This window comes from Mus caroli, unplaced genomic scaffold (genome assembly GCF_978045245.1).
Source record: "Mus caroli unplaced genomic scaffold, Mus_caroli_1 scaffold_3, whole genome shotgun sequence".
NCBI classification, from domain to species: Eukaryota; Metazoa; Chordata; class Mammalia; order Rodentia; family Muridae; genus Mus; species Mus caroli.
Window position 1 is genome coordinate 93,501,652 of NW_028227258.1, and position 26,294 is coordinate 93,527,945.

A 26,294-nucleotide genomic window follows, 5' to 3' on the forward strand; every position below is an offset into this window, starting at 1 on the left:
CTTCCGCCATCCCGGATGTTCTGACAAACCGGTTCCCATATCTTTGAGGGCCCTGGGACCGTGGGCCCAGTGACCCGTTTTTTGACACATTGGGAGCAGGAACATTTAATGGAGGCAAAAGCCTTCCCTGTATATCTCGCACTGAGCGACATTGATCTGCTCTGTGGTACCCTTTACCACACCTCGTGCAGAGGGTCAAGACCCCCCCTTTCTTGTCTGGGGCTTTGCAATCTCTTTTGAAATGTCCAGGCTTACCACAATTAAAACAGGTCCGTTCACCGGTCTTCTTTTGTGGAGGATGCTTTTGTGCTAACATGATGGCGGCCGCGAGGCCAGTATTGCTAAGTGGACCTCCAAGCTCTCTACACACTCTTAGCCATTCTTGCAGCCCTTTTGATTTTCTAGGAGCAATGGCATTTCTGCATTCCTGGGTGGCTTGTTCAAAGATCAGCTGTTCAATAAAGGGTCCTATCCCCTCTGGGTCCCCAAAGATTTTTCCTGCCGCCTCCACCATGCGTGCGACGAAGTCGGCAAAGGGCTCCTGGGGCCCTTGAACAATTTTTGTAAGCTGATTGGTGGTTTCTCCCTTGTGATTAAGTGACTTCCAGGCCCGTATGGCTGTGCTGGAAATCTGGGCGTACGCCCCCCAATGGTAATTAATTTGATCTGCGGCCCACGGGCCTTGGCCTGTTAAAAGGTCAAATGTCCAATCCCGCTGCTCTTGCGTAAGGGCTATTGCGTTGGCCCTGGCCTGGGACTGGGCTGCCTCATGCCACAAGGCTTTCCATTCTATGTATTGTCCCATGGTAGGCAAGGCGGCCTTAACCACCATTTGCCAATCACTAGGTGTCATGGCAGTTTGTGCCATTCTTTCAAGAATCATAATAGTAAAATTAGCATTGGGACCATATTTTCTTACTGATTCTGCAAGATCTTTTATCTGACTATAGTCTACAGGAGCGTAGATTCTCCCCCCTTCCTGTTCATAAACAGGAAACGCTAAGTGTAGCTTGCGGAGGATCCTTTGGGGAAAAAAGGAAGTTGTGGATGACCGGGCCTCATAAGGTGGGGGAGCGGAGGGAATGGCGGCAGCCAACAATCTCCTATCCTTAGAGAAGACACCGGACGCGGGCTTACTTGACTCAGGTCGCCCGCCTTCATCTGGGTGATACCTTTCTCCTTTATATCTAACTGCTTCTTCTTCTAACTCGCCCTCTTCCTCCGAGGTCAGCTTACTATCCTCGGTTTCAGAAGAATCCGAGGTATCTCTTAGGTGGAGGGCAGCCAGTTCTCGGGTCGGATATAACCCGGGCCTGCTGCTCCCCTTCTCTCCCTTTCTATTTCTCCCGGGAGGTCCTTTTTCACTTCCCTTTTTTGCCTTTTTTACGGTTTTTGTGCGCACACCCATCCTCTCACTACGCTCGGATTCTGACATACCTTCCTGCATAGCTTCTAAAACCTTTTGCCCTTTCTTTCGGGCTAGGAACCATACAACCAAAGCCACGAAGACGATAATTAAAGCCTCGGGCAATCCCTCCCACGGCCCAGTTAGTTGAAGGGAGTGCGAAAGGGTCAGGTAAAATTCAGGCATACCTTTCCGAGACGTAGTTCCTGCAGTTCTGGACCCTCCCCGTCACCGAGGGATCTCCGACGGTGCTCACGATGTTCTTTGTTTTCCCGGGTTTTCGGCACCAGATGTGAGTGTTCTCTAATTCGCCCGCGAATAAGGACACCACACACAATAGGGTTCTTCTGCAGCAAGCTTTATGCGTCTTGAGAGGGAGAGCATAAGCTTCACAACCGGAGACCCCAGGCAATCCGAGCCCCTCCCTTTTATAAGAAATTCTCCCTGCCTCGGACGTGGCAAGCCATGATTGGCTCAACACTGATTGCCCCATCCCTGAGGCGGAGCTGCCCGGGGCGGGGATTTCCAGCACAGGATGTTTACGAGTTGTTATTGAGGAAATGACTCAGCACAGGATGTTTACGAGATAGTACTGAGGAAATGACTCAGCACAGGATGTTTACGAGATAGCGGCGCTCCACATCAGCAATCCTCCTGCCTCGGCCTTCTCAATGCTGGGGCTACAGGAAGCTATCTCCATATCTCCATAGATTGTACTAATCATTACTTTATTTGTGACTTGGAGAATGTTCTATCAAAGGATGTTTTTAGAATGATTAAGTCCTAGAGTAAGTAAAAATTATAATTTTAAAAAATTCTAGCCGGGCGTGGTGGCGCACGCCTTTAATCCCAGCACTCGGGAGGCAGAGGCAGGCGGATTTCTGAGTTCGAGGCCAGCCTGGTCTACAGAGTGAGTTCCAGGACAGCCAGGGCTACACAGAGAAACCCTGTCTCGAAACAAACAAACAAACAAACAAACAAAAAATTCTAAAATGAAACATTTCTCATAACTTACCTATATTTGCCTTTTCTACTCCAGGCAGGGCTTACTGTATTAGTTATCTATTGCAACATAATGAGTTACCTCAACAATTAGAGACTTAAACCATAAGTACTGAATGTGTGGCTGTTTCTGTAGGCCTGGGAGCAGCTTTGGTGAGTGGATATTTCTGGCTGTGTGTGCCATGAGATTCCTTCAAGTTGTAACATTTGGCTACAGTCCTGAGAAGCCTTGATTGTTCTGCCTTACACAAGGGCTGCTTGCATGACCCTTGGTTCTTCTCTAGCTTTAGCAGGAGTCCTTGTTTCCTTGCCACTTAGGCAACTCCATGAGGCTGATAGAATATTTTTACTGCCATAGCATGTGGTTCCCCAGGGGTGAAAAACATAGTAGGTTAGGAACCACAGTGTCTTTTCTGATTCCCCCTCAGACTCATACTTGACCATTTCCATCCTGCTCTGTTCCTTAGAAGCAAGTCATCGAGTACAGACCACACTGAAAAAGAGCAAGTTTAAGCTGCACCCCTTGAAGAAAGGAATACTTGAAATCTGTGCAGATGTTTCTAATCTCTCCCTTAGGCCTTCTCTAGGAGGATTTTTGATTTTTAATTTATTATTATTATTATTATTATTTTAGAGACATGTCCTCTGTCTTACCGATACCTTTAACTTCTTTTCTAGTGGCTTCTTTTTGAGCATATAAATATATTTAGATACGAATCATTTTAAAAATTAGGCAGGAAGCCGGGCGGTGGTGGCGCACGCCTTTAATCCCAGCACTCGGGAGGCAGAGGCAGGCGGATTTCTGAGTTCGAGGCCAGCCTGGTCTACAAAGTGAGCTCCAGGACAGCCAGAGCTATAAAGAGAAACCCTGTCTCGAAAAACCAAAAAAAAAAAAAAAAAAAAATTAGGCAGGAAATATAGGTTCTAGGCTGGAATGTATCTCAGTAGCAGAGTGAGTATTCATCTGCTATGTGCAAGGTTCTAGGTTTGATCCCTAGCACCACAGAAGTAGAATATAACAACTAAGTAAATAAAAACAAAAATTCTGCTGGGCGTGGTGGTGCACTTCACTCAGGAGGCAGGGGCAGGTGGATCTCGGTGAGTTTGAGGCCAGCCTGGTCTACATAGTGAGTTAGGGACAGCTAGAGCAATATAGTAAGTCCTGGTCTTGGAAAGACAACAACCAACCAAACAAACAAACGAACAACCAAACAACCAAATAGAAATCCCTTTCTTAAATGACTCTCTGTAGCTCCAGACTCTTTCTTCCTGTCTGACCTAAGATGGTCACAGGTGGATTTCATGTCCCTGGTGGTGGTAACTGCAGTAGATACTACATGGAGAGTACTTTCCTTGAAGTCTAAATGGAGATCATAATGGCAACAGAAGTAGTATTTGAGTAACACATTCCTGAGTTTTCCAAGTTTGAAGGAAAGGATGAAATTTTGACTATGGAAGTTCAGTTACATTAATGAAAGCTTTCTTTTTCATGTAATTTTGATTAAAATTTACAGTTAAAACATACTCTGCTACACTTGGAATAAATTGGAACTGAATTTTAAACATTTAGATGTTTATATATGCACATGTAAACTTAAGATTACTTTTTACAGATAATTTTTTTTTTCTGCACAGTTGGAGAAGATGGACAAGTGAAAATCTGGTCAAAGACGGGGATGCTCAGATCAACTTTAGCCCAGCAAGGTACGCTCTATACTTGTTCCTTTAATGTCTACGTTTGTATGACATGAGGGGCACAACATTCTCTTTTATAAATAATCTATCACAGGGCTGGAGAGGTGGCTCAGAACTTAAGAGCACTGACTGCTCTTGCAGAAGACCTGAGTTCAATTCCCTGAACTCACAGGGAAGCTCATAGCAGTCTGTAACTTCACTTCCAGAGCCTTTGACACCTTTTCTTACCAGGCTTGAACATCATCCACACATAGCAGGCAAAACGCCCAGACGCATAAAATAAATAAACCAAAACCCTGTTTATAGTGAATAAACATATAGATGTATATAATATGAAAATTTTCTCAAAAAATAGAATTTGTTAAAGTGGTTGAGATTGACTTTGGTCACATTCAAAACCTGAATTTCCTTCTTCTACTTAGATTCAAGAATATTTTTTTTAAAAAGATGTATTTCTTTTATGTATGTGAATGTTTTACTTGCATATTTGTGAATCATGCACTTGTCTGGTATGTGCAGAGGTCAGAAGAGGGCACGGTTGTCAGATCCTCTGGAACTGGAGTTACAGAGCTTGTGAGCGACCATGTGGATGCTGAGACTTGAATCTGGGTCCTCTGCAAGAGCAACAAGTACTCCGAATGGCTGAGCTATCTCACCAGCCCTCTACATTTTCTCCCTTTCCAATATGCCTGATTTAATATTATTTAAGTTAAGATGTATTTTAAAAGCCAGGTATGGTGTCGTGGGCATCTCTAATCTGCTCTGGAGGTTGAAGGAATTGTATATCTATGAGTTCAAGGGCATCTTGGTCTACATAATCAATTCTAGGATACCCAGAGCTATATTATTGAGAGATTGGCTTTTTCTTTTTATGTTGTGAATCTATATAAAGGTAGTTGTAGGCTAAATATTTTTAAATGATTCTGAAATATTTAGAGCATCTTGTATATAAAGTATGCCTGGATATCTAGTTAAGACAGCCTAACTGGGCAGGGTGCTACATGCCTGTAATCCTTACACTTAAGAGGAAAAGGCAAGAGGATTGTGGATTTGAGTCCATCTTGGAATACATAACAAGACCTTGTCTCAAGAATAGCTCCTTGGTAGAATACTTACATAGCATACAGAAGGCCCTGGGTTCAATCCATGGTACTGAAAAGGGAGGGTAGGGAAGGGGAAGGAAGAAGGGGAAGAAGGGGAAGGGAAGAAGGGGAAGGGAAAGGGAAGAAGGGGAAGAAGGGGAAAGGGAAGGGAAGGGAGAGGGGAAGGGAAAAGGGAGGGGAAAAGGGAGGGGAGGGGAAGGGAAGAGAGAGTGAGAGAGAGGGGGGGGAGGGAGAAAAACATGGAAAATAAATCCTCTTCATTTAAAAGCCCCAGTAACCAGGCATAGTGAACCATGCTTGTAATCCCAGTACTTGGAGCTTGAAGCATGCAGATCCCAGCAGTTTGAGGCTTGCCCTATCTACATAGACAGTTCCTGTCTAGCTGGGCTATACGGTCTCAAAACAACAACAAACGTCTCAGTAATTTGATAAGATTGGTAGTCCTTATAAATTATGTTGAACTTTGATTTCTGTCCTAATAAAGGCAATAGATATGGTGATGAGGGAAACTTGGTAACTGGCCCCCTTTAAAGGAGCATCTCTGAGTTCTGTGTACACATCTGTATGAGGAGAGGAGTGGTGGTAGACACTCCTTTTGGGGCTTAAATTACATGTAAATTCTTAAGGTAAAGCAGGTTAAATGTCCTAGAACACAAAGGAATCTCATGTTTACCTAAGCATGTATGAGCTGATCTGTAGACAGGCTGCCAAAAACACTTGCAGATAATTGTTCAGAATTATATTAAAAAATTGCAATATGAAGTATCTATAACTAATTCTATTTTTAAAATGGTGTTTACTTCTATATTAATGTTAAAGTTAGATATTTTTTAGTTATTCATTAAGCAAATATTAACAGAAGTGACTAGAAATGCTAAGTAGGTTTTTCTTCTGAGGTAAAGTCTTTCTATTCTACCCATAGTTTCTAAGTCGGATGTTCACTGATGAGTAGACGCAGTCATAGGTATTTATGGAATGTGAGTTCCAGAGTTTATTAATTATTACTTTTGTAGTAAAATGATGAAATGTATATTTAGAAAATAAGCCTTACTTTAGTGGGCACAATGACTATCTTTTGGCTTTATAGATTTTCTTTCTTTCAATGGTGGAGCTAGAGGTCCAATTCAAGGCCTTGTAACTTCTAGGCAAGAGCTACCACCAAGCTACCTGCAGCTGTTGGCCCCATAGATTTTCTCCTAGCCTGTCTGCAGAGTTCAGAAGAGGGTGTCAGATCACTTGGAACTGCAGTTACAAATAGTTATGGGTACTGGGAGCTGAACCCAGGTCCTCTGCAAGAGAAGCAACTGCTCTTAACCACTGAGCCACTCCAGTCCCTCCTTGGCTGTTTTCTTGGCCACTGCTCTTGAATTTCAGACTTCCTGAGGCTGAAATAGAAACCTGGAGTAAGTTGTTTAATATTAACAGTACTCATCAGAGGGTGCTGATATAGTGCTCCATATTAGTTCTGTGCTGTACTTTATATGTTAAGGATCTAGAAAACTACTGCTTAGTTTACAAACAAATGTTTGTAAATAGTAACAATGTTATTTATTAGCATTCTAAATAGCAATAATTTCTTTGGTATAAGAGTTACTTTGAGAGGGAGGCAGTGGCAGCACTCTGTAGTCAGAGGCAGAGATCACTGAGTTTGGGGCCAGACTGCTCTACAGAGCAAGTTTTGGGACAGCCAGAGCTACGTAGGGAAACCCTGTTGGGGATGGTAGGAACTTTGAAACTGCTAATCACTTTGCCTTGCTTAATTTTATTCTCACACAAGGTTTATATTAATTATGAAATTGATGAATAATATTAAGTTACTTTTTCCTAATTTAGTAACCCTGTTATTATTTCAATCAAACAATCTGCTTTTAAAGGTAATACTACAGAACTATGCATTTAATTCCTGAAGTTTTAATTACTTATGTATTTTTTTTTAACAAGGCAGACTTTGGATGCTTCATGTCTGGAAAACTCATTAGAGAAGTTAACTTGTCATAATGACCTATTTCAGAAGGAACAGATCCTGATGATTTATAAAGTGAGTTAGGGACTGCAGATTTTCAGGGCTGGCTGCTAATGTCTCAAATCAGAAAGTCAGGCAAATTAGCTTCCTTTGCAGAGTCTAGAAATTGGATATGAAAACATATCAAACCCAAATTACTCTAAAACTGGGAATTCTATGAACAATGTTGAAAATATCCTTGTTTTTTTTTTTTGATTTTTAATATTTTTATTACATATTTTCCTCAATTACATTTCCAATGCTATCCCAAAAGACCCCCATAGCGCCCCCCACTTCCCTACCCACCCATTCCCATTCTTTTGGCCCTGGCATTCCCCTATATTGGGGCATATAAAGTTTGCAAGTCCAATGGGCCTCTCTTTCCATTGATGGCCGACTAGGCCATCTTTCGATACATATGCAGCTAGAGACAAGAGCTCTGGGGTTCTGGTTAGTACATCATGTTGTTCCAACAATAGGGTTGCAGATCCCTTTAGCTCCTTGGGTACTTTCTCTAGCTTCTCCATTGGGAGCCCTGTGATACATCCAATAGCTGACTGTGAACATCCACTCCTGTGTTTGCTAGGCCCCGGCATCGTCTCACAAGCGACAGCTATATTTGGGTCCTATCAGCAAAATCTTGCTAGTGTATGCAATGGTGTCAGCGTTTAGAAGCTGATTATGGGATGGATCCCTGGATACGGCAGTCTCTAAATGGTCCATCCTTTCATCACAGCTACGAACTTTGTCTCTGTAACTCCTTCCCTGGGTGTTTTGTTCCCAATTCTAAGAAGGTGCACAGTGTCCACACTTTGGTCTTCATTCTTCTTGAGTTTCATGCGTTTAGCAAATTGTATCTTATATCTTGGGTATCCTAAGTTTTGGGCTAATATCCACTTATCAGTGAATACATATTGTGTGAGTTCTTTTGTGATTGTGTTATTTCACTCAAGATGATGCCCTCCAGATCCATCCATTTGGCTAGGGATTTCATAAATTCATTCTTTTTAATAGCTGAGTAGTACTCCATTGTGTAAATGTACCATAATTTCTGTATCCATTCCTCTGTTGAGGGACATCTGGGTTCTTTCCAGCTTCTGGCTATTATAAATAGGGCTGCTATGAACATAGTGGAGCATGTGTCCTTTTTACCCGTTGGGACATCTTCTGGATATATGCCCAGGAGAGGTATTGCTGGATCCTCCGGTAGTACTATGTCCAATTTCCTGAGGAACCGCCAGACTGATTTCCAGAGTGGTTGTACAAGCTTGCAATCCCACCAACAATGGAGGAGTGTTCCTCTTTCTCCACATCCTCGCCAGCATCTGCTGTCACCTGAATTTTTGATCTTAGCCATTCTGACTGGTGTGAGGTGGAATCTCAGGGTTGTTTTGATTTGCATTTCCCTGATGATTAAGGATGTTGAACATTTTTTCAGGTGTTTCTCTGCCATTCGGTATTCCTCCGGTGAGAATTCTTTGTTCAGTTCTGAGCCCCATTTTTTAATGGGGTTATTTGACTTTCTGGAGTCCACCTTCTTGAGTTCTTTATATATATTGGATATTAGTCCCTTATCTGATTAGGATAGGTGAAGATCCTTTCCCAATCTGTTGGTGGTTTTTTTGTCTTATTGATGGTGTCTTTAGCCTTGCAGAAGCTTTGTAGTTTCATGAGGTCCCACTTGTCAATTCTCGATCTTACAGCACAAGCCATTACTGTTCTATTCAGGAATTTTTCCCCTGTGCCCATATCTTCAAGGCTTTTCCCCACTTTCTCCTCTATAAGTTTCAGTGTCTCTGGTTTTATGTGAAGTTCCTTGATCCACTTAGACTTGACCTTAGTACAAGGAGATAGGAATGGATCGATTCGCATTCTTCTACATGTTAACAACCAGTTGTGCCAGCACCATTTGTTGAAAATGCTGTCTTTCTTCCACTGGATGTTTTTAGCTCCCTTGTCGAAGATCAAGTGACCATAGGTGTGTGGGTTCATTTCTGGGTCTTCAATTCTATTCCATTGGTCTATTTGTCTGTCACTATACCAGTACCATGCAGTTTTTATCACAATTGCTCTGTAGTAGACCTTTAGGTCCGGCATGGTGATTCCACCAGAGGTTCTTTTATCCTTGAGAAGAGTTTTTGCTATCCTAGGTTTTTTGTTATTCCAGATGAATTTGCAGATTGCGCTTTCTAATTCGTTGAAGAATTGATTTGGGATTTTGATGGGGATTGCATTGAATCTGTAGATTGCTTTTGGCAAGATAGCCATTTTTACAATGTTGATCCTGCCAATCCATGAGCATGGGAGATCTTTCCATCTTCTGAGATCTTCTATAATTTCTTTCTTCAGAGACTTGAAGTTTTTATTATACAGATCTTTCACTTCCTTAGTTAGAGTCACGCCGAGATATTTTATATTATTTGTGACTATTGAGAAGGGTGTTGTTTCCGTAATTTCTTTCTCAGCCTGTTTATTCTTTGTGTAGAGAAAGGCCATTTATTTGTTTGAGTTAATTTTATATCCGGCTACTTCACCGAAGCTGTTTATCAGGCTTAGGAGTTCTCTGGTGGAATTTTTAGGGTCACTTATATATACTATCATATCATCTGCAAAAAGTGATATTTTGACTTCCTCTTTTCCAATTTGTATCCCTTTGATCTCCTTTTGTTGTCGAATTGCTCTGGCTAGGACTTCCAGTACAATGTTGAATAGGTATGGAGAAAGTGGACAGCCTTGTCTAGTCCCTGATTTTAGAGGGATTGCTTCAAGCTTCTCACCATTTACTTTGATGTTGGCTACTGGTTTGCTGTAGATTGCTTTTATCATGTTTAGGTATGGGCCTTGAATTCCTGATCTTTCCAAGACTTTTATCATGAATGGGTGTTGGATCTTGTCAAATGCTTTTTCCGCATCTAATGAGATGACCATGTGGTTTTTGTCTTTGAGTTTGTTTATATACTGGATTACGTTGATGGATTTCCGTATATTGAACCATCCCTGCATCCCTGGGATGAAACCTACTTGGTCAGGATGGATGATTGTTTTGATGTGTTCTTGGATTCGGTTAGCAAGAACTTTATTGAGGATTTTTGCATCAATATTCATAAGGGATATTGGTCTGAAGTTTTCTATCTTTGTTGGGTCTTTTTGTGGTTTAGGTATCAGAGTAATTGTGGCTTCATAGAATGAGTTGGGTAGAGTACCTTCTGTTTCTATTTTGTGGAATAGTTTGTGAAGAACTGGGATTAGATCTTCTTTGAAGGTCTGATAGAACTCTGCACTAAACCCATCTGGTCCTGGGCTTTTTTTAGTTGGGAGACTATTAATGACTGCTTCTATTTCTTTGGGGGATATAGGGCTGTTTAGATCATTGACCTGATCTTGATTCAACTTTGGTACCTGGTATCTGTCTAGGAACTTCTCCATTTCATCCAGGTTCTCCAGTTTTGTTGAGTATAGCCTTTGGTAGAAGGATCTGATGGTGTTTTGGATGTCTTCAGGATCTGTTGTTATGTCTCCTTTTTCATTTCTGATTTTGTTAATTAGGATGCTTTCCCTGTGCCCTCTAGTGAGTCTGGCTAAGGGTTTATCTATCTTGTTGATTTTCTCAAAGAACCAGCTCCTTGATTGGTTGATTCTTTGGATAGTTCTTCTTGTTTCCACTTGGTTGATTTCGCCCCTGAGTTTGATTATTTCCTGCCGTCTACTCCTCTTGGGTGAATTTGCTTCCTTTTGTTCTAGTGCTTTTAGGTATGTTGTCAAGCTGCTAATGTGTGCTCTCTCTAGTTTCCTTTTGGAGGCACTCAGAGCTATGAGTTTTCCTCTTAGAAATGCTTTCATTGTGTCCCATAAGTTTGGGTATGTTGTGGCTTCATTTTCATTGAACTCTAAAAAGTCCTTAATTTCTTTCTTTATTCCTTCCTTGACCAAGGTATCATTGAGAAGAGTATTGTTCAGTTTCCACGTGAAGGTTGGCTTTCTATTATTTATTTTGTTATTGAAGCTCAGCCTTAGTCCATGGTGATCTGATAGGATGCATGGGACAATTTCAATATTTTTGTATCTGTTGAGGCCTGTTTTGTGACCAATTATGTGGTCAATTTTGGAGAAAGTACCATGAGGTGCTGAGAAGAAGGTATATCCTTTTGTTTTAGGATAGAATGTTCTGTAGATATCTGCCAGATCCATTTGATCCATAACTTCTGTTAGTTTCACTGTGTCCCTGTTTAGTTTCTGTTTCCACGATCTGTCCATTGGTGAAAGTGGTGTGTTGAAGTCTCCCACTATTATTGTGTGAGGTGCAATGTGTGCTTTGAGATTTACTAAAGTTTCTTTAATGAATGTGGCTGCCTTTGTATTTGGAGCATAGATATTCAGGATTGATAGTTCCTCTTGGATGATTTTACCTTTGATGAGTATGAAGTGTCCCTCCCTGTCTTTTTTAATGACTTTGGGTTGGAAGTCAATCTTATCAGATATTAGAATGGCTACTCCAGCTTGTTTCTTCATACCATTTGCTTGGAAAATTGTTTTCCAGCCTTTCATTCTGAGGTAGTGTCTATCTTTTTCTCTGAGATGAGTTTCCTGTAAGCAGCAAAATGTTGGGTCTTGTTTGTGTAGCCAGTTTGTTAGTCTATGTCTTTTTATCGGGGAGTTGACTCCATTGATATTAAGAGATATTAAGGAAAAGTAATTGTTGTTTCCTGTTATTTTTGTTGTTAAAGTTGGCATTCTGTTCTTGTGGCTGTTTTTTTTTAGGTTTGTTGAGGGATTACCTTCTTGTTGTTTCTAGGGCGTGGTTCCTGTCCTTGTATTGGTTTTTTTCTGTTATTATCCTTTGAAGGGCTGGATTCGTGGAGAGATAATGTGTGAATTTGGTTTTGTCGTGGAATACTTTGGTTTCTCCATCTATGTTAATTGAGAGTTTGGCTGGGTATAGTAGCCTGGGCTGTAATTTGTGTTCTTTTAGTGTCTGTATAACATCCGTCCAGGATCTTCTGGCTTTCATAGTCTCTGGTGAAAAATCTGGTGTAATTCTGATAGGCTTGCCTTTATATGTTACTTGGCCTTTTTCTCTTACTGCTTTTAGTATTCTATCTTTATTTAGAGCATTTGTTGTTCTGATTATTATGTGTCGGGAGGTATTTCTTTTCTGGTCCAGTCTATTTGGAGTTCTGTAGGCTTCTTGTATGTTCATGGGCATCTCTTTCTTTAGATTTGGGAAGTTTTCTTCTATAATTTTGTTGAAGATGTTTGCTGGTCCTTTGAGTTGAAAATCTTCATTCTCATCCACTCCTATTATCCGTAGGTTTGGTCTTCTCATTGTGTCCTGTATTTCTTGGATGTTTTGAGTTAGGATCTTTTTGCATTTTACATTTTCCTTGATTGTTGTGCCGATGTTCTCTATGGAATCTTCTGCACCTGAGATTCTCTCTTCCATCTCTTGTATTCTGTTGCTGATGCTTGTATCTATGGTTCCAGATTTCTTTCCTAGGGTTTCTATCTCCAGTGTCGCCTCATTTTGGGTTTTCTTTATTGTGTCTACTTCCCTTTTTAGGTCTAGTATGGTTTTGTTCATTTCCATCATCTGTTTGGATGTGTTTTCCTGTTTTTCATTAAGGACTTCTCCCTGTTTGATTATGTTATCCTGTTTTTCTTTAAGGATTTGTAACTCTTTAGCAGTGTTCTCCTGCAATTCTTTAAGGGATTTTTGTGCTTCCTCTTTACTGTCTTCTACCTGTTTAGCAGTGTTCTCCTGTATTTCTTTAAGTGTGTTATTAAAGTCCTTCTTGAAGTCCTCTACCATCATCAGGAGATATGCTTTTAGATCCGTGTCTAGCTTTTCCGGTGTGTTGGGGTGCCCTGGACTGGGCGAAGTGGGGGTGCTGGGTTCTGATGATGGTGAGTGGTCTTGGTTTCTGTTAGTAAGATTATTACGTTTACCTTTCGCCATCTGGTAATCTCTGGGGTTAGTTGTTATCGTTGTCACTGTTTAAAGATTGGAGCAGAAGCTGTGTTCCACTCACCAGCAGTCTCAAAATCCTGCGGCGGGGGTCGTGGGTAGCTGGCGGGTGTCAGGCAACCCTGTGCTCCAGCAACCCCGGCGCTGATCCGGCCGGAAGTGGCCTGTGGCCCTACTCAGGCCGGTTTCTGCTTCCCTAACTAATGCAGTCTCAGGTCCCGTGCATAATTGGATTGGAGCAGAAGCTGTGCTCCACTCACCAGAAGTCTTAAAATCCTGTGGCGGGTGTTGTGGGTAGCTGGCGAGTGTCAGCCGACCCTGCGCCCCAGCTGCCCAGGTGCTTTTCTGACCGGAAGAGGCTTGTGGCCCTATGTAGGCCGGATTTCTCTCTCCCCAACCAGAGCAGTCTCAGGTCCCGCGTGATTGGACTGGAGCAGAAGCTGTGTTCCACTCACCAGCAGTCCCAAAATCCTGCGGCGGGGGTCGTGGGTAGCTGGCGGGTGTCAGGCAACCCTGCGCTCCGGCAACCCCGGCGCTGATCCGGCCGGAAGTGGCCTGTGGCCCTACTCAGGCCGGTTTCTGCTTCCCTAACTAATGCAGTCTCAGGTCCCGCGCGCAATTGGATTGGAGCAGAAGCTGTGCTCCACTCACCAGAAGTCTTAAGATCCTGTGGCTGGTGTTGTGGGTAGCTGGCGAGTGTCAGCCGACCTTGCGCCCCAGCTGCCCCGGTGCTTTTCTGACCGGAAGAGGGTTGTGGCCCTATGTAGGCCGGATTTCTCTCTCCCCAACCAGAGAAGTCTCAGGTCCCGCGTGATTGGACTTGAGCAGAAGCTGTGTTCCACTCACCAGCAGTCCCAAAATCCTGCGGCGGGGGTCGTGGGTAGCTGGCGGGTGTCAGGCAGCCCTGCGCTCCAGCAACCCCGGCGCTGATCCGGCCGGAAGTGGCTTGTGGCCCTACTCAGGCCGGTTTCTGCTTCCCTAACTAATGCAGTCTCAGGTCCTGCGCGCAATTGGATTGGAGCAGAAGCTGTGCTCCACTCACCAGAAGTCTTAAGATCCTGTGACGGGTGTTGTGGGTAGCTGGCGAGTGTCAGCCGACCCTGCGCCCCAGCTGCCCTGGTGCTTTTCTGACCGGAAGAGGCTTGTGGCCCTATGTAGGCCGGATTTCTCTCTCCCCAACCAGAGCAGTCTCAGGTCCCGCGTGATTGGACTGGAGCAGAAGCTGTGTTCCACTCACCAGCAGTCCCAAAATCCTGTGGCGGGGGTCGTGGGTAGCTGGCGGGTGTCAGGCAACCCTGTGCTCCAGCAACCCCGGCGCTGATCCGGCCGGAAGTGGCCTGTGGCCCTACTCAGGCCAGTTTCTGCTTCCCTAACTAATGCAGTCTCAGGTCCTGCGCGCAATTGGATTGGAGCAGAAGCTGTGTTCCACTCACCAGAAGTCTTAAGATCCTATGGCGGGTGTTGTGGGTAGCTGGCGAGTGTCAGCCGACCCTGCGCCCCAGCTGCCCCGGTGCTTTTCTGACCGGAAGAGGCTTGTCGAAAATATCCTTGTTATTTTGTCTATACCTTTATGCCGGTTACACTTTATAAAAAAAGTTTATTCTCTGGCATGCATGCATGTATATATATATATATATATATATATATATATATATATGTGTGTGTGTGTGTGTGTGTATATATATATATGTATGTATATTCATCCATTTATTCATTGTATATGCATGTGGGTGGATGCATGCCATGGCACACCTGTGGAGGTCAGAGTGTAACAGGTCTCCAGACCTTAGCACACTGATACCACATTGGAAGCACCTTTCAGGCCTAGAAACCCAGTATATAGGTTGCAGCACCTGCCCAAACAGGAGCAAAGGCTAAGTTAACGGGTCCAGGAAAGTCCCCAAGTAAGAAGTCTCCAATGTATTAGCCCTGCTTTTTGGCTTCTGTAGTTCCATTTCCTGCTAACTGAGGTGGAACAGTCAGGATGTGGGTGTTGTGCGTGAAAGATGGATCTCGGGGCTGCATGATTTGGGCAAGCTTGCCCATATAATAACGATTTTCACTTTGGCTTTAAGAGTGCCCCTATGGTAGTGTCTGGTGCGCTTGCCTCACATCACAAGTGCGGCTTACAGAAGTAGATTCTTCCCATTGACCATGTGGGGCCTGGGGGTCACACTGAGCTCATCAGGCTTGGCAGGTCGTGCCTTCCCCCCTGCTGAGGCACGATGCTCTTTATGTTTATTTGTTGATGAGGAAACATTAGTTTCTGAATTCATTTTTTTTTTTTGATTCAGGCTCTCTCTACCCCTGGTCTTTGAACTCCCATAGATTTTGACTCTGACTCTGGAATCTAGGGATTAAAAACTGCATGCCAATAGCCAGTCCTGTATTCATTTGTTGACTGTTAGGGCTTTTTATATAGAACATTTATAACTATTAGCTTTCTACATAGAAAGCGATAGTCATAACTCTCATTTTAATATTAAAGATGAATCTCAACTGGAGTGGGATGCAGTTTAATTTAGCTTAGGAATGATTCTTCCTGATGCCTCCGAGTAGTTTTCCATATTTGAGAAAAGTATGTAAGTGGTGAACAATTGTAAGTAAGCCCTACCCGTGTTACACTGTACATTCTGATTGTGGTTTAAGATTAGATTAAAATATTCAAGTAAATATGTGAGTACAGAAATAGAATAATAAAAGATGGAACTGTTATGATGAAACTGGTGAAGAATAAACAAATTACCATGAATAACTATGATGCAAAGCAGAATGCACATGACTGTGACGTTCTGCTGCAGGTTTGGGAGAAAGTATTGACTGGGAAGGCAAACAGTGGAGCATCTTCTTACTGGGTTTTTGGAAGGTGAAGGAATTAGGTATGGAAATAGCCATATTTGTGTGATAGTAGATTTGGTACTGGAGGAAGTTAATTTTATCAGAGGCAGGAGAGAGGAGGAAGCAAGAAGTCAGGGAAGTAGAGCAGACATTTGGGCAGATTCCAGGTGTGTGGGCAACAGTACTGACAAATGCCATGGCGTTGGCAGTGCAGGATGTAGAATGGAGGGGTTCAAGTTTATTCTGTAGTTTCACAAAATCTTCAAACAGAATTGAGCTGACCAAGGTGGTACAAGACTGGAATCTTAGCATTTGGGGTGGGGTGCAGAAGAAGCAGGAAGAACAGAAGTTCAAGTCAGTTTTTGCTACATAGCCAATTTGTGGATAGCCTGGCCTACAGGAAACTCTACAGTCTTTCAAAAACAAACAGTTGCATCACACTTCCACAAAACAAAACAAAACAAAACAAAACTAAACTGTTAGAGGGAGCTCACCAGAGAGGACTACACAGACACAGGCTATAGAGTTTATAGCCAATGAAAGTCTTTATTCTGTAAGCTAAAGTTAACCTATAAGCCCTAATTGCCCAAGGACAGATAGCTTCCTGAAATACTGGGTGGGTGTGTGGGTGGGGGAGATTTCTATAAGATACCAAACACGCTGTCCCAATTGTACAGGATGTGTTTGATCACACAAGGTGGGAAAATATGTAAGTAGGAAATATTTCAGGATCCATTCTGTCCCCAGTTGGGTGAAGGTGAAAAGTGTAAAGGGCCACAATTCCCCAAGAGTGACACCCTGGACTCAAATAGTATGTAAAGGCAGAAGTCTCCCCATTACCAAGATAGAGAGACAGCTAAGTGGGCTCGCAGGCTCGAGTTAAAGCCCATTGGAATTCCGAGGTAGATGAGTTTCGTCTTCCTCTGTCTCTAGGCCTTGCAGAACCATTATCAGGGCATGGAGGCTGGAAACTGTTGCTAAGGAATGCCGAGGCAGAGGAGCTTTATCTTATTCTGTCTCTAGGCACTCCTGAACCATTATGGGCATGGACTTTTTCTATTAGTAATTGACTTCACTGGGCTTGCCTGGACTTGCCCAGTTCTTAGGCCTAGTCTCCATTTATTTTATTTTATTTTATTTTTGCATTTTATTTATTAGCTATTTTCTTCATTTACATTTCAAATGCTATCCCCAAAGCCCCCTATACCCTCCCCCGCCCTGCTCCCCAACCCACCCACTCCCACTTCCTGGCCCTGGCATTCCCCTGTACTAGGGCATATGATCTTCACAATACCAAGGGCCTCTCCTCCTATTGATGGCCGACTAGGCCATCTTCTGCTACATATGCAACTAGAGATACAGCTCTGGGGGTACTGGTTAGTTCATACTGTTGTTCCACCTATAGGGTTGCAGACCCTTTTAGCTCCTTGGGTACTTTTTCTAGCTCCTTCATTAGGGGCCCTGTGTTCCATCCAATAGATGACTGTGAGCATCCACTTTTGTATTTGCCAGGCATTGGCATAGACTCACACAAGAGAGCTATGTCAGGGTCCTGTCAGCAAAATCTTTCTGGCATATGCAATAGTGTCTGGGTTTGGTGGTTGTATATGGGATGGATCCCTGGGTGGGGCAGTCTCTGGATGGTCCATCCTTCCATCTTAGCTCCAAACTTTGTCTCTGTAACTCCTTCCATGGGTACTTTGTTCCCCATTCTAAGGAATGAAGTATCCACACTTTGGTCTTCCTTCTTCTTAGGCCTAGTCTCCTTAACTGCCAATTTGAAGCCTGCCATGGAGTCAGCCTGTCTCATCCCTCTCACTGCTCCCCCCACCTTCAGTAATGGGCCATCTTGAATCCTTGAGATGTTTCTGAGGCCCCATACACTAGCAAGCTCCAGCAAGCCCTATGTCAAGGAGAGAACCTGATAACACAGTGGAGGTGGCCATCCTTTTAACCCAGTTGTTTAGAGGTGCTAGCTGGTTGAAGATATCCTCTCCAGAGTAATAAGTCACTCTGGGTACAAGCTGTACAGAACATAAAAAACCTCAGTTGTATTTGTTGCGGCCTGCCCGCAGTCCACAACACGAACGGTTCAACTGAGAATGGCAGTTCGCTGAAAAGAGAGGAATCTAGACGGGGCGGAAGAATGAATGGAACTAAGACAACATTCTGATCAAAGCTCAATTTTACTATTTCCAGACACTCAGTTATAAAGGAAGGGGGAGGGAACCCAATATCCCGCCAGGTAACTCAGGGTCCAGTAGCAGGACGAATACGTGTGTGCCTCCAGGCAGCAAAGGCAGGTTCCAGCAGTAGGCTCCACCCTTGAGCAAGCAGGTTCCAGGCTGGGGGAAGGGAGGCCACATCTCCTCCCATTAGTTAACAAAACAAACAAACAAACAAAAAAAAAGAGGCTGGCCTGAGACAGAAAAATTATTTATGTTCAATAGTTCTGCCTGAGTTCTTAGGGCTAAAGAAAAAACCTGTTTCCGTGGGATTCCCTAACTTTTCTAATGGTAAACTGTATTTGGCTAAGACTGTCCTTATTATCCTAGTAAACCACTAACAGAATAGGCTCTGACTTTATAATGCTAATTAGTGCTGAATAGGTAACTACCTGTTTGCATTTTAAGTAGGGCGTTGAAACCCTGGCTGAGTTTAACTAAACAAATTTAGAATAACACTGAGCTGATAATCCTCCGTAATTTGGGTGACAGCCAGGGAAACAGGGAGAAAGGGTAAGACCAGCTCTTTAGTACAAGGCCAGTTGGCTTTTTTATTTGGGTGGGAGGCAGTGAAGGGCTTGCCCTTACGACAGTAAGGTCTCCAACCTCTCTCCCCCCTATTAATTAAGTTTAAATAGGCAATGCTTAACAGAGGTGATCAAATGATTTTTTTCATCCATAGATGAGTGGGCCTTTAACCTTGACTTGGGTGGACATTGACCTGATTCCTCCCGTGAGTGTTATAACAACTCACATCTGTGGCTCTTGGTATCTTTTGGGGAGGGGAGGCAGAGCCTTAGGTATTTTTGGTTTTAGCTGGAATCAGATACCAACCTCTTTCAAATCAGGTGTGTCGCACAGGGAACTCAGAAACGGTCAAGCTGGACCTTCCCTCCACAGTAATCTCCTGCGCCAGGATTATGAATCAGTAGCGCAGTTCTGAGTTATGTGTGGTCTCTATATGAGACTTGTCAACCTCAGATTTAGCAAGGCCTAGACAAGAATTATGTCAGTATTAACACCATGGATTGTGGTTAAAATAGGAGCTGGAGGTCTTTCCTCTTCATCTCTGTTATTCCCAATAGCCTGAGGAACTAAGGACACCTTGCAGTAACAGCAAGGGTGAAAAGCCAGAGGCCAGCTAAGGGACTAAGCCCATCTCTATCAAAATAAGAACTAATCTCTGTAAATATATGAAATTTCTACTTCCCTAGCTCTCCTGGTAAATCTAAATCTTATCTTAGAGTGAAAGCCACATGCTGGGATGTCCTTGGAAGGGAGATTAGCAGTACCACCTGTTTGCTCTTAGGGGCGGAGAACCGGAGAATGTGGATTGACCTGCTTGAGAAAAGAAAGAAATCTAAACAATGAGAGGGTAGCAATGTAAATTTTCTGTTTGGAGAAGTCAAGGTACTTTATTTAGATGCAAATTGTAAAACTAAAGCTAATCTCCGGCCTCCTGTAGGGGAATTGGCTCAGAGGAAAACAGTTTCTGGGAGCTTCCACTCCCAGCTGAATTCTAAGCACAAGAGGAATTTTAGTCTTTAGAATGATACTTACGAGAAGAGACAGAATCTGTGTTTACCTGACGAATTAATCTCTCTGGTAGCCACCGTGCTCCATCTTCATCTCGTGAAAAAACACAAACCGAGCCTCTTCCCCAGATTAGAACTGGATCCGGACCCTTCCATTTATTAGTCAGGACGTCCTTCCATTTTACCAATGCATAAGAATTAGAAGTAACTGGGTGCCAGTGGCGTTCCGCTGCAGACTGACCTTTAATGTCAGTTTGCAAAAAGTTTAGGACAAATAAGGTGAAGGCAAGATGAGCCTTTGGTGACCTTGGGGGAAATGCTCTGAATTAACTTTGCTAGGTAATTTAGAATATAGGAATCTCTAATAATTGAACTGAATATTAGACCAGTCTAAGATTGAGTTAGAATGGCTGGTCACACTGAAGAAGAGTGAAAAATCATTATGACTCTATTAAATGACTAATTTTACTAAGTCTGAATATACAGTCTCTGATGTACTATTGCCATAAAGTTAAAAGGCTAGAAGCTAGTCTAAACTGGAAAAATGACAAGCAAGGATGGATCTAATACATGAATTTAATCTTTTAGTCCTTTTAATCAGGACACTGAGTTAACTTACCTGTCAGCTCAGCACACGAATTACCAATATGCTTCTGTAGAGTTCTGTGGAGAGAACCTGTTTTTCCCTTTCCTAATAAGGTAGCTGTTTTAGGATCAATCTATAAGCCAATAAGTAGACCCTTTTAAAATACTAAAAAGCATTTATTAAATTTGACATTTTAATCTCAAATTTTGAAAATAAAGGTATGTTTTAAATATTGTGCATGTAAATGCACTAAATAGTATATATGGGGATACAATTTTTCTCTTTTGTCTTTTAAGAGGTTAAAGTTTAAAATTTTACAATATCTAACCTTTTGAATTAATAACTTGTTGGACAAAACATTTAAATGTTTGGCTGTAAAGGGGCAGTGACTAATTGCACTTTCAATCATTTTTTTTTTTTAAAGGAACGGTTGTAACTAGAAAGTTTGAAAAGTTATTAAGAGTCACACGTGCATAATTTATTTATTTATTAACTAGAAATATGTATAAGCAATTGTAAATTTGAGAATAAATAGTATCTGAGGGACAAACAATTTTAAGTAATTATGAGCTCAGAGATATAGCATTGACTATTAATATATAAATTAAGGTTTGATTGTTCAGCATTTTAAAACACCATCTACAGCACTCAACCAGATTATTTGTGTTGGGAACAGGGGCAACTGTGTGTCTTAAGACTTTGCCCCACAGCAGCTAGTTGGGCCCACATGGGCCAACGATTGGCTGGGAGGATGAGAAAAATGACTTTACAATAATGTTTTTTCTGGCCGAAGAATTGTTTTGGGCACAACTAATTTTTAATTACCAATTAACAACAATTATAAAAGCTTTCTTTATTTTTTGTAAAACCTTTTGTAGTAAACTAAAACACTAAATAATAAAAGGATACTCTCTCTGAATCTTTTGGGTGAGAGCAAGGATTTAAGGTAAACTTCCCTTGAGAAGCATTAGTTAATAAAATACTTTCCACTTAGGAAACAATATATACTGAAAGATTAAAACTTTTAAGCAGAAACAATAAACATTTTTCTTACATAATGTAAAGCTATATTAGCCATACGTAGAGGCAAAATTTTCTAGTGATTACCAGTTTACTAGAAGCAAAAATCTTTGAATTTAAGCATTATTTTAAACATCTGAATAGATCTGTAACACTGTTAAAAAGAAATTTTCTTGAACACAGGGAAAAACTTTTTTAGGCATTGTTTGCAAAACAAAAGAAAGGGCCACAAGCCGCTCTGGGGCTGCCCAGAGCCCTGTATTGACTCAAAGGTAAAATACTTTTTAATCTGAGCATTAATCTTAAATTTGCAATCAAACTGCAAGCTGCAGTCAATGGAACAATGGCAGTTTTAACCATAATTTTTAAGTTTTTGTGCAAGGTTAGGATAATATCTACAACTTTGGGAAAGCAAAACCTATGTTTAAAACAATTTATCACTGTTAAAATCAATATTAGAAGCATTACTATCATATTACGAAGTTTGGATATCAATTAATACCTATGAATACCTATTAAAGCAAGCTTTAACGCTTTAATAAAGAGGCATTGCTTTATATCTTAAATTTTACTATTTAGGATAGGAACCACATTAATCATTATCTAAACTAGAAATATCTTAAGAGACTCAGCCTCTGAAGCTTAATCTCAAACTCTAACTCGCTTAGCCGTGTGTCCCTATGAGTAGCACCTCCCGAAGTGGTGACTATAGGTGAAGCGGGAGATTCGCAAGAGGACCAATTCTCATTAAGGTAATGGGCAATTCCTCTATCTGAGTGATTTTTGTTAAAATTCAGTCCATCATCAGAGTTTCCACATTTATCAATTTTTGAGTTAAGAAGATCTTTTTCTGAGGAGGCCTTCTCTGATAGGCACTCCTCCTGAGATATCGCAAGCTCCGCCTGAGGGCGATTTAGCCCTGGAGAAGTTGCATGTTTTATAGCATCATTTACAAGCGCCCAGAGACCTAGGGTAAAATTATCTGTCTGAGCGATATTCAAGGCCTCACCAACTTTCTCCCAGGTTCCACAATCTATCGTTTCTTCTTCCTTGAACCATGGACAACAGCTATCTATCTTATCTAAAAAATTTCTTACTAATTGTACTTCAAGCCTTACTCCTCTGGCCTGAAACAACTCCTGAAAACTAAAAACAACCGCCTGATCCATGACTTTAAACCCTTCCTTCTTCCACCTAAGCAGCTTTCTAAAAAGCTGCGGCACACCGCCTGTCTCCGTATCTAGTTCCAATTAACGAGCTGCTGACCCAAGCAGAAATAGTGTTGGGTTAGCACTGATTCAAACTTGATTCGTATCCTACTGCATCCTCAGCAACACTTTACAAAACTGAAATTTTAGGCTAGCGCTAGCATGTGTACCTGTCCGTTGCTCCGATGCTCCGATAAGAAGATCCTTTCCTTTCTTGTGGAGCTCCACACAGCAGTCGTTTCTCTTAGCATCCCTCTGCCATTCTTCAGGTCCCAGTTCTGGCGCCAACTGTTGCGGCCTGCCCGCAGTCCACAACACGAACGGTTCAACTGAGAATGGCAGTTCGCTGAAAAGAGAGGAATCTAGACGGGGCGGAAGAATGAATGGAGCTAAGACAACATTCTGATCAAAGCTCAATTTTACTATTTCCAGACACTCAGTTATAAAGGAAGGGGGAGGGAACCCAATATCCCGCCAAGTAACTAAGGTCCAGTAGCAGGACGAATACGTGTGTGCCTCCAGGCAGCAAAGGCAGGTTCCAGCAGTAGGCGTGGCAGGACGAATGAGCAGGTAGCTCCACCCTTGAGCAAGCAGGTTCCAGGCTGGGGGAAGGGAGGCCACAGTATTTACAAGCAGGCCATAAGTGCATGGGGTAAGCCCGAAGGTACAAGCGCACCAAGTATTCTCTGGGAAGAGCATGTATCCTGCAACGGTAGGGGTTACGGCGCCGTTGCAGAGGTGGGAATAGGCTGGATGTACCTCATTTCCAATGAAGAGTTCCTGTACGGTAACCAACAGTTGTGTGTTAAGTCTGGGGAGAGAGGACTTAAGACCTGGCAGTCCAGTCGGCTCTCCTGCCAGCCATTGTGAAGCTGATGACAAGGTTGTTGCAAGCAAGCAGGATCAAGAGCGCTAGAGCCGCAGTTTCAGTGGATTCACAGGGTGTGGGGTGACCTTCCATCATTCTTGTGGCAGTTCATCTAGAAGTCTCCACTGCTGGGACCTCAACTTCTGTATCCTCTCTCTCCCGGCAGGCTTAACCTGGGAGTGGTATATCAACTTCCTGATCCCGTCCACCTTGACAGCCATAAGTGTGGTCAGGATTGTGGTGTGAGGCCCTTTCCAGCAAGGTTCCAGAGGCTTGTGGTTATGTCTCTTAACCCAGACTTTGTTACTTTGTTCAAAGCAGTGAGAGTTAGGGGAAGAAGCAGATTCATAAGCCTGGTGGATGGCAGCCAGAGTTGCTTCTGGACCCTAATCCTGGATTCCAAGGATTTTAAAAACTTATGTTGGTCATATTCAGCTAAGATAGCAGACTGGAGGTTAGGCAGCATGGGAGGGGGCCTCCAATATAGGATTTCAAAGGGGGAGGGGGAAATCTAAAGTATAGGGGATGTTCTCAGCCCTATATATGGCATAAGGTCAGAGAGACACCAAGTTACCATCAGGGGTCAATTTGGTCAAGGTCTCCTTCAGGGTCTGATTTATTCTCTCTACCTGCCCTGAACTCTGGGATCTGTATGCACAATGTAAGTTCCAATTGGTCCCCAGAACCTGTTCTAGAGACTGAGTTACCTGAGAGATGGAGTTCTGTTTTCTGGGCTGAAGTTTCTGGCGGCAAAGCAATTGCCCAAATAACAGAGTCCAAGTCCATTACCTCCACCCCTGCACACCCAGTTCCATCTGCGTAAAGCTGCTCCCATCTGTGAAGTAGATAGACTCCACATCTGGCCAGGGTATGTCAGTTAAGTCTGGCCTGGCATTCTGGGTGTGCCTGAGAACTGTGGAGCAACCATGCTGACTGCCTTGCCCTGTAACAAAAGAAAACAACGCACCCGAGAACCCTGAGTGGGGCAGGGGAGGAAGTGACTATCTGTGAGGAACTTGCTCGTTCCCTGTGAGAGGAGATTGCGATTTGTAGACGGTAGCCAGTGAGGCTGATTCTGACAGGTCCTTTGTTAATGAGGGTAGGATTTAAGAGAAGCATTGATGTGGCCATTGGGGGAGGGTGGGGCATAGTTGTAGGAGGGGGCTGAGCAGGGTGGGTACCCTGTAAGAGATAGAGGGCCAGAGGAAGAAGAGATTCTGGTGGAGCATTATAGAGTTTGAGTTCTTAGGTATCTTTGGGGGAAATGGAAATGTGTTGAAGATCAGAAATAAAGGCTAAAATTTAACTTGGGAGTAGTTACATAGGTAAAGATAAAGTCATGCGGAAGTGGGGAGGTAGCAGAGGGTAGAACCTGAGGAAACAAATGCTGTTATTTTAGTTTTTGTTTTGTTTTTTATCTTGACCCAATGACACATATAAGTGAGTTGCTTTGCTGGAATGAGGCCCACTTGATTATCTGTCTTTTGCAAGTAGAGTGAAAGCAAAATGTGGTTTGTTTTTAATTTAATTTAGTTTTATTTACTCACTTTACATTCTGCTTACTGCCCCCTCCTGGTCACCCCTCACACATTTCTTGCCCCCTCCCCTTCTCCTCTGAGCTGGGGCAGGGGGTTGTGCTGGGTATCCCCCCATCCTGGTATTTTAAGTCTCTGTGAGGCTCAGCGCTTCCTTTCCCACTGAGGCCAGACAAGGCAGCCCATCTAGAAGAACATATCCCACATTCAGGCAACAGCTTTTGGCATAGCACAACCCACCCCCCACCCCCGGTTCCAGTTGTTTGAGACCCCCATAAAAACCAAGTTGCACATCCAGATGAGTGGAAATGTGATTATTTTGACAGGATCTTGCAGAGTGACCCGCTTGTCTGAAGGCACGGTGTAGGCCACTGTTGCTTAGCTGGCAAATTAGTTCTTGAGTGCTTTCTACTGTGAAGAGCAAAGAAGCGAATGTTGACAATCAGTTTACAAAGCCTTTGCTAGTGCACTGGTTAACAGGGACTGTTCAGTTAGTGCTAGGCTCCATTTTACGTATTTCTATCCACTCTGTAAATCCATATTAAAATCTAGGCAAAGACAGCCACTGTATCACATTAGCGAGTATTTTGTTTCTAATACATCTTTTAGTAACAGAAAAACAACACTTTTAGGGGATACTGTTATGGTATGAATGTGAAAAACATGGTACGTTTGACCAGGTACTTCCTTAAAACAATGGAAATACATTTTCTCAACTCCTCTGTGGTTTAAAATGCTTTCAAGGGTTGAAAGAATTTAGATAATTTGTTTTACAGAGAGATAAGGGTCTGACATTTAACACAACCCCAGGTGCATGTGGTTTCTTAAAAAATGTCAAAAAGATCACATGACTTTAGTGTACTAAGTCAGAAAAACAAGATCTTGAGTGTTTTAACTGAAATGGAGCATAAAAATTTTTTTAACAAAAGCCAGAATTTATTACAAAATGATTATGTATTTCTATTTTTGTTAATGATAGAATTAATAACATCTTGTTACATACCTTACTAAATTCTTATTTTAAAATAACTCCATCTGGGCCTAAATGTATTCTTGTTCTACTCTGCAAACTGAAGTAGTACAACATGGATTGTGCTTTACTTGTTTGTTTTGTGACAGCGTCTTGATGGAGAGCCCTGGCTGGCCTTGAACTTGGAACAGACCCTTGCTACACTCTTAAGTGTTTAGCTCACACACAGGCACTACCACACCTGGCTAACTCATGCTTTAATATGTATGTTTGTAACAGTGGTTTAATATTATGAATTTGTCTCAAATGCTAGTAAGAGAGACTTATCATGAATCATTTT

At 42.6% G+C, this 26,294-nt stretch overlaps 1 protein-coding gene across 1 annotated transcript in view; it reads left to right on the top strand.

Annotated features, from left to right (window-relative positions):
- Ift80 (intraflagellar transport 80) overlaps positions 1–26,294 on the top strand; it is a 123,493-nt gene that overhangs the window by 18,780 nt on the left and 78,419 nt on the right. Inside the window, exon 5 of the mRNA XM_085835836.1 lies at positions 4,043–4,111. Within this exon, the coding sequence (XP_085691962.1) occupies positions 4,043–4,111 (69 nt within the window). The remainder of the gene's footprint in view (positions 1–4,042; positions 4,112–26,294) is intronic.